Below are 8,998 nucleotides of genomic sequence, written 5' to 3' on the forward strand. Positions count from 1 at the left end.
CACACACACACACACACACACACACACACACACACACACACACACACACACACAGAGCAATAAGATAATTTCTTGTAGCAATAGAGCATTGTTTGACAACTCTGAAAGATAAATCTTTTGGGTCTAGTAGAAATAATTTTTAAAGTTGTGCTCTTATGTATTACTAAAAGAAATTTCAGGTGAACATTCAGGGAAGAGATTAAGTCCATAAAGAAAGAGAAGATGTATCAAACTTAATCTGGAAAAATATTTAGAAAATTTAAACTATTTGATGACAACATTTTATATGGTTTTAGTAGGAGACAATTCTAGAAGTGTGTAATATTTGGGAATGTTCTTATTTGGAAACATCACATTTAATATCTCCATATGACCCAGCATCAATTCACATATTTCAAGGCAAACAATATTTCACTCGCTCAACAGTTTTCTCGATCTTCATGTATTGACATATACATAGGTATCACATATACAGGATGTATTTTTTCATGCAAATTAGAAAAGTGTGCATGCAAATAACATTTGCTGTTTCTACAGTATGTAAGTGCCAAAGAACAGATCTATAAGAGAACCTAAGCTAGGCTTTTTTTATTATTATCTGAAGGAAAATAGAATACCAAGGGAATGTGAAATTTAGTTAAAAAACAAAACCCAGACAAACAAAACCCTGTTAATACTAAAACTGCAGTGGACAGCTGCAAGTGCCCATGGGGGATGTCATTCTTTTCATAATTTGGAATTTTTTTCCTTACTAAAGATTTCATAGTATATGCACTCTTCAAAGCACATTGTACTACACCTACCTATACAGAAGCTTCTCAAGTACATGTCAAGTTAATAGACAAAGTGGGCTATCTGCTACTTAAAAAGCTATGGATCGATAACCTATAATATAAAATAAATAGAAAGAATGAAGAATGGATGTGTGGAAAAGTGCACAAGTGGAGCATTTCAGTATAGTTTTTGTTACCTAAATATTTTGATTACTTTATAATCCTTTCAGTTAAGAGACATTCAAACATATTAGCTGAACAACTGCAGGTACTTTCCAAGTCCAAGTGATCCTCCCATTAGTTTCCATAGGGATTTTGAATAAAACATGCAGCTTCATACTCCATGGCTGACTGCATGACCGCTGATGTTGAATAAATATGTACCTTTTGTCATTAACACAGAAAAATACAAAACGATTTAATAATATGGAGCACTGATATGAATTTCAAGCATTTTCAAGGACATTTGACTCAATAAACCTGAATAATAGTATTTCTATTTATAATGCAGCAATTTCATTGCCTGACATGAAAGGACCAATTGAGAGAGACTGAATGAAAGCAGGGTGACAATTAGATAAAATGAGATCAAGGATAATTCCTAGTGTGTAGTCTTATGTCTATCTAGAGATATACATATTTTGAATTTTAGAATGGTAGACAGTTTAGTAATCTAAGCAATATTATAGATGGTGTCAAAAAATTGCAAAGAACTCTTCTGTGGTGGAAAAAAAATGCAAAAAGGATAAAAGAATTTGTGATGGTATTTAACATTTTCCCCCTCAAATGCGTTCCATTTTAAAGTTTTCTTTGCCCACATAATTCTTTATTACAGTCACACAAGTGGTCTTTTTCTAAATCACACAAACACCAATTTGCACTTCCTTAGATGTGAGAATATTGTTAAGTGTAATGTTGAAAGTTATAAACTGAGTCCTGTCATGCCCAGTTTTATAGAAAATATATTTGAAGAAATATTTTTGACCTGTAACCTTTAGTCCTGCTTTTGAATGCTTTATGGTCCAAACCTTTGTCACAAAAATATAATATAATATAAATAATTTTAAACATACAAATTGAAGTATACTGGAATATCTGGCCCATGACTTCAACCCATGGGCTATTACATATAGATAAGTTCTTTGATGCCCTAAAGACTGCCTGTGTTCCACAGGTCCTTGGATCCTCCCACCTGCTGTCTGTGGATGGGACCACGCTGCTAACTGACAAGGCCCAGATCCTTCAGAGATGGGCTGAACACTTCAGCACTGTCCTCAGTCGGACTTTTTCTGTCAACATGGATGCCATATGCAAGGTGCCTTAAATCGGCATCAACACCTCACTTGAAGCTCTGTCTACAATCACAGAATTCCAGAAGGCCATATGACAAGTGTCTAGTGGCAAAGCTCCTGGAGCCAATGTGATTCCAGCAGAGGACTGCAAATCAGGTGGTCAGGACCTCATGGAGAAACTAACTGAGATCTTCTGCTGTATGTGGGTGCAGGAGGTAGTCCCTCAAGAATTCAAGGATGCCTTCATCATCCACCTGTACAAGAGGAAGGGAAATTGCCAACTCTTTGACAACCACAGAGGCATCACCCTTCTCTCAACTGCCTGCAGATACTCATGAAAGTCCTCCTCAACTGGCTGACAATCCATCTAAATGACCTACTGTCTGAGAGCCAAAGACATGGAACCACTGACATGGTGTTTGCAACCTCGCAGCTTCAAGAGAAGTGCCAGAAACAGAACATCAACCTTCTCCTCACGTTCATCAACCTCACCAAAGCCTTCCACAGGGTGAACCACGAAAGCCTCTGGGAAATGATGAAGAAGTATGGATGCTGTGGAAAATTCATCAATATGGTTCAACAGTTCCATGATGGCAAGATGGCATGTGTCACTGCAAATGACTTATTCTCTGACCCCTTTCTGGTCACAAATAGATTCAAGTAGGGCTGTGTGCTCACACCTACCCTCTTCAGCATGATATTCTCTACCATACTGTCGGATGCCTTCCAAGACGATGACCTTGGTACGGGGATCAGGTACCATTTTGACAGAGACATCTTCTACCTGTGCAGGCTCTGAGTGACGACTGTGCATTATGTGCAGGCTCACAGGCTGACATGCAGCAGTCCATGGACCTATTCTCGTCAGCTTGTGACAACTTTGGACTCACTTTTAACATGAAGACGACCAGTTGATGTTTCAGTCTGTGCCTGGCACAACTCCCCAGGAACCACACGTCTCCAGGAAAGGCCAACAACTGTCGATGGTCAACAAGTTTGTCTATCTAGGTAACACGGTCTCCTGTGCTGTCCACATTGATGACCAAGTCAACACGAGACTAGCAAAAGCTAGCGTGGCCTTTGGCAGATTCCATAAATCAGTCTGGGACCACAGAGGAATGGGAATGTTGATGAAATTGAAGGTATACAAGCCATAATTCTTCTGCCCCTCCTCTACACCTGTGGAAGCTGGATCATCTACCAGCATTATATCAAGAAACTAAACCACTTCCACCTGTGCTGCCTGCAAAAGATACTAAAGATCAAGCGGCAGGACAAGATTCCAGAGGCCATGGCGCTTGAAAGATCAGTTCTCCCCAGTATTCACACTCTACTGAAACTGGCACTGCTAAGATGTGCCGGCCACCTTTCAAAAATGCCCGACACTCACCTACTGAATAAAATCTTCTATGGCAAACTGTCAAATGGAGTAGGTTCTTGCAGAGCACAAAATAAAGTGGTACAAGGACACCCTAAAGATGTCCCTAAAGAGTTTCAGTGTTGACCTGGGGTCATGTGAGCAAATCACTCGTGACCATCCATCTTGGAGGTCATTAATCCAGAATGGAGCACTGGCCTTCGAGCAACAACGTACGGCAGAAGCAATGAAGAAATGTATGGCCAAGCAAATGAAAACCTCTCATACCCAGTCCTCATTGCTTTCCTGACCCTGCTGCAGTAGATTATTCAAGACAAAGTTTGGACTTATAAATCACCTTCATACCCATGCAACTTAGCCTCCAACCCTCTTCTTTTTCTTTCCTCTCTCTCTTTTCTCCTTTTTCCTTTTTTTCTCCTCTTCTCTTTTCTCCCTCCCTGTTTCTTTCCCATTTTTTTCTCTCTTCTTCCTCCTCCTTGGTGGTTGTGGTTGCATTCACCCACAAAGGACAACAAGAACACGTGCGCGCACACACACACACTTCAGTTTCTTCCTTTATGTCTGTGAACTACCAGTTTGGGCAAGAACAAATTTAATCTGCTGAAATGCTTTCAAACCTAGCTCATTTGATCAAATATTTCTCCAAAGCTCCAAGTAAAAATCTCCTCTACGTGTATACAAAATATCCTTATGAACAGCTCTATGTAAAAAAAATGAATGCCAATGCAATTTTTCAGGAGAGTAACAGATTGAGGAAACTGTGCCATGTGTTTCAGTAAGTAGCGACCAAAGACTAAAAAACAAAACAAAACAAACCCTCCCCTCCCCCCCCAAAAAACCAATTGCCATGTATTTCATGGAACTTTAGCATGAAATTAATAGAAAATATGTGTAGGAATACATGTTGGTCACTGGTATTTTTTAAAATTATTTTATCCTGAATATTTTTACAATAATATTTGATATCACATGACTTCATATTTTTATTCAACACTGTCTTCCAACTCAAAATATTTAAAATGACTAAGACATAGTGATGACACAATTCAAATTCCTGAAAGAAAAAAATACATTATGCCAGGACTATTTTTCTTGTAAAAGAATATTTTCATGATATTGAATAATTATTGAAAAGCAATGCTTACCTATGAGACATGAAGTGTAGAGGCAGTATGGGAAATGGATATTGAATGATCAGTCTTGCAAAGTACTGAAAAATGTAAGATGCAAGGTAACCTCCTCTCCCACTTATTGGACAGAAAGCTCAAAACTTACTGACATTTAGACATTTCAATTTCCAATTGAGAAGTCAGACACTTACGATGTTTCTGTGGACAACAGCCTCTTAGCATTCTACATAAAATAATTTACATTAATTATTTCGGGGAAAGGTGAGAAAGTCTTTGTTTTGGTCTCTCTAAAAGTATCCACCAAGCATTAACTGTACAGCATTGTGATACTTACATCATAGCTTGTCAGGAAATCCTTTTATCATCAGTGTAATGGTCTACTACCTGAATAAATGAACATATTGTATTGCATTGGGTTCAGGGGTCTAGTTAAAAGCATGTACATTGTTTTGACTTGGTGCCTGTTCTAATCCAGTCCCAGTCATTAGTGATTAAAAATCCTTAAGAATTGATAGCCAGTGTGAAATTGGCTGGTAGATGCAGTCAAGTTCTTATAGCACATGTGTCCATATCATAAATGCCACACTTGCAAAAGCTGTCTCAGCAAAGGGTATAAGGTTTAATAGGCATGGAAACTGAATTTCATTCGCTTCACCAGAGGTGCTCCTTTCTCCTTAGGGTGGGAGCACAAGTATCACTGGGTTGTTTGTACTGTGGATAAAGGGTTTCATTCATCAGGGTTGACAGGCCAATGTCTCTCTCCACTTTTTGGAATCTTTCAAAACACATTTTTGTTTGGAAAAAAGACAAAAAATAGGAATATTACATTCAACACACCGAATAGCTCTAGATGTAAACTGCACCACAAGGAAATTGTTAGATATCATTAAGGGGGCTGATGCACAGTTTGCTCGCTATACAGAAACCAAGAAAGAAACTGTCAATACTAAAACTGAAAACAATGATTCCAGGACACTAATTAGCAAAACAGTACAGAATATGAAAATACAAATTGCCTTTCTCATTTTATACCCAGTTTAATATTTCACACAGAGTAAAAGAACATAGTAGAACTGTCAAATTAAGTGGTGGATCATGTGGCCCATATCTACATTGGTCAGAAAAGGCAAAATAATATATATTACACATACAAAAAATGAAAAAGACTCACTTCTCACAAAAGTTATATTAATATTATACTGACTGGCTTTTACTTAATTACATTGTTGCAATTAATGCTGAAGTAGTGCCAGTGGGAAGCCTTTCATACTTCGTTATATGTATACATTGCACCTGTATACATATTGTGTGTCAAAAGCTCATTTACCAATTGCCCCTCTCTCTTTCACTCTCTTTCTGTCGCGCACACACACACATACATATGTTGGAGGTACAAAATTGCTGCTATTAAGAAAAAATAAAATCTTTTCTGAACAAATCCTTCCTAATTTCCAGAACCTAAAGAAACAGGAGTATTTAAATATAATAAAACCTTTTCATTCTCAGCATGCCTCCAACTAATCTGATTTGGAGGTTTTAGTTAAATCGTGTATACTAGTAAAGACAAATTAAAAATGGAAATAGTGTTTAATACCCAGGTATAGTAGTACCAAAAAAAGGATATAAACATTCTTTTGGTTGATACATGCTGATAATAAAAATAAGAAGTACCATAAAATATAAGTCAAAAAGAAGAAAATAAAAATTGAAGGAGTGGGCTTTTAAAGGTCAAAGATTAATTACTAAGAAAACAGGTCAGTAAGCTTTTAGAACCCAAGAGGGCAAACCACCAGAAACTGCTTATTCTTGTGCTTTGGGTGATAACACACAGGCATAGCTAGGAAAATTAATAAATAATACGAATTACACTAGTTATCAACACTAAAGATAATAAAAGACTGAATAGGTACCTGTAATTAAACTTACGGATATAACTTTTCCCATTTACAAGGATACATATGATCTCCAAAAAAAGAAAAAAAAAAAGAAAAGACTAAGGCCTTAACTAAAATAGTGTTTCCTATTAAACAGCTTGAATAAAAGTAACAAAAATATAGTACCACATATGCTCATAATTTGCCCCTCCCATTCAAAATTATGTGCATCATCCTCAAATATTTATTGTGTATTTTCGATCACTTACATGCTAATGTATTAAACACAAAGACAAAAAATATTTAAAATATTACCAAAAACCAGGTTGTCATAGCCACAGCTCAGATTTTATATTAACATACTTAAGTATACGAAATTACAAATTTGAATTAATGGTTATACAGTTACAATAAAACTAAGAATCATGGTAAAGGGTTAAAGAATAAATGGACAGTAGTCTGTGATACCTCTCGCTGCTGAAGTACATGAATAGGTATCGCTTGTGAAAACTAAACTAACTTATTGTGCTACAGCATGCTGAAAAAAAGGAACTCATATCATAAGCTTCACTGATTGGTGAAGCTCTTGAAAAGATAACAGGTCAAAGAACTGAAATAAGTAACTTAAAAGTCAGCATACAGTGCCTTTTGCATAGCCCACAGAAGTTCTTATAATACTTCAGAGTCAACAGAAATTAGAAGAAGCTGCCAAAGGGAACTTACAGCAGAAACCACAAGCAATTTAAGCAGACAGTGATTTACTAATAAAATCTCTGAAGAGTGTCACCTGCACATAAGTCTATTTTGAATGGGCGGCCCAGATAAGTAGTGAGCCCCTTTCTATTTTTCAATACATTTTCAATTTAAAAAAATAAAGGTTGTCAAATGGGTTCATTTAAAGCATTTCCCTAGAAGATGCTAATGCTTTGAAGATTAGAGAAATATATATGTATTTCTCTAAATATATAAATTATACATTCTTTTTCACTAACATTTTTAGTGAATAATTTATTTGGGTCTACACCTAGATGAACTAACAAGTTAATATGCTCACTAATTGACAATATGTATGTTACAGCTCTGCCTTTTTTAGTTCCTCAGGTGAACAGATTTTGCTGCAAGGAATCAGAACAATGCTGAATGAAAAACGACTTGAACAAATCCATCAATTGCCACATACTTCACAAGCTAAGAAATATTGTAAAAAGTATTACATACACATCTAGATTGAGTAACATAATTCAGAAGTTTTAAGGATATTAAGATTGCTTCATTATTTAAAAAGAAAGCAAATTCTGTACAGTCAGAAGTGATGCAGCATTCGTTTCATGACTGAAACGCACAGTGAATCTTAGAGACACAATTATAACATTTTTTAAAGCAAGGAAAAGAAAGCAGTGCACTACGACACATCCTGAAAACCCTGAAAATAAAATGCAGCTTAACGTTAATGAACCAGATTGTTTAAACTCCCATTGGTAATGCAAGCACATGTACTGTACACTAGCTGTGCTAGGCTATCCTGCAGCATAGACACCTTTACATATCACAAAATATGCTATTATTATAAGCTAAAATCTATAGTTCCGAAGTCAATTTATTAATAAAAGATTGACATGGAGAGAGACACTACCTACCCACAAATACATCATCATGTTGAAAGAGAAATCAAGGGCTCTGTCAGCAAACAGAAGTCTCCTTACTTCACCAAGTATGTCTGGAAGGAAAACTGAAACCAGTGGGTAGAAAATCTTGCCTTTTTCTGTCAAGTCCTCACAGTTCTCTTCTTTTCTTATACAAGATATTTTTTGTTTGTTTATGAGAATAGCATTCGTTCAGTGGCTCTTTCTGCGTGTGAAGTGACTTGCTTCAGGCTGTCTTTTTTTCTTCCCTTTTTCTCCCTAACTCTGCCTGTCCTTTCTTTACTGTCAAGCCTGCTTAGGTAACAATTCTTGGTGTGTCTGTTTAATGAGCAGGTCCGTGCACTAAAGGCAGCCAACTACATTGGTGAAAGCAAAAAAATAAATAAATAAACAAACAGGGATATACCACTTCCTGATAGCTAATATGGGATTTACAAAAGCCCCCTCTGTAGGAATTTATAGGCAGATTTCTAAGACGTCTTGAGGAAAAAAAAATCAGAGTAAGACAGGTGACTCCAGTGGCACTCAAGCCATTATTACCTTTCCTTGCTAAGGGACTCAGTTCACAAGTCCTGCATTTGAGAATTGCTTAAACTCAAAGCAAAGCTCCTACAGAAAAGAAAGGAGCATGTACTGCACCCTGCTTCCCCTTTATCTCTTTAAATGTACTTCAGATAAAAGCAGCATCCAGTCAGGTCAAGGCCTTCCCCAATCTTATTACTCTAACACAAGAGTGTTCAACATACTTTTCTACAGCCATCTACTGACTTCATAGCGTTATTGCTGCTGCTGTTAGTCCTGCTGGGAGATAACTGCCAATGTGTGGAACAGGGATATGTGAAAAGTAAATCAGAAGAGAGTTAAAGTATTTGTGCTAATTCAATATTTGGTTGCTTTATTTTTGTAAT

At 36.7% G+C, this 8,998-nt stretch overlaps 1 protein-coding gene across 2 annotated transcripts in view; it reads right to left on the reverse strand.

Moving 5' to 3' along the window:
- Nucleotides 1-8,998, reverse strand: part of RBFOX1 (RNA binding protein, fox-1 homolog 1) — a 2,526,522-nt gene that overhangs the window by 764,624 nt on the left and 1,752,900 nt on the right. Inside the window, exon 1 of one of the 2 annotated variants that reach the window (XM_019507490.1) lies at nucleotides 8,085-8,672. The exons of the other annotated variant lie outside the window; for it this stretch is intronic. Coding sequence (XP_019363035.1) covers nucleotides 8,085-8,102 — 18 coding nt within the window. The 5' untranslated portion in view covers nucleotides 8,103-8,672. Of the gene's footprint in view, nucleotides 1-8,084; nucleotides 8,673-8,998 lie in introns of those variants that run through there. 2 annotated transcript variants of the gene reach the window in all.

Source organism: Gavialis gangeticus, unplaced genomic scaffold, assembly GCF_001723915.1.
Source record: "Gavialis gangeticus isolate Ggan-Ray unplaced genomic scaffold, GavGan_comp1, whole genome shotgun sequence".
Classification (NCBI taxonomy): domain Eukaryota; kingdom Metazoa; phylum Chordata; order Crocodylia; family Gavialidae; genus Gavialis; species Gavialis gangeticus.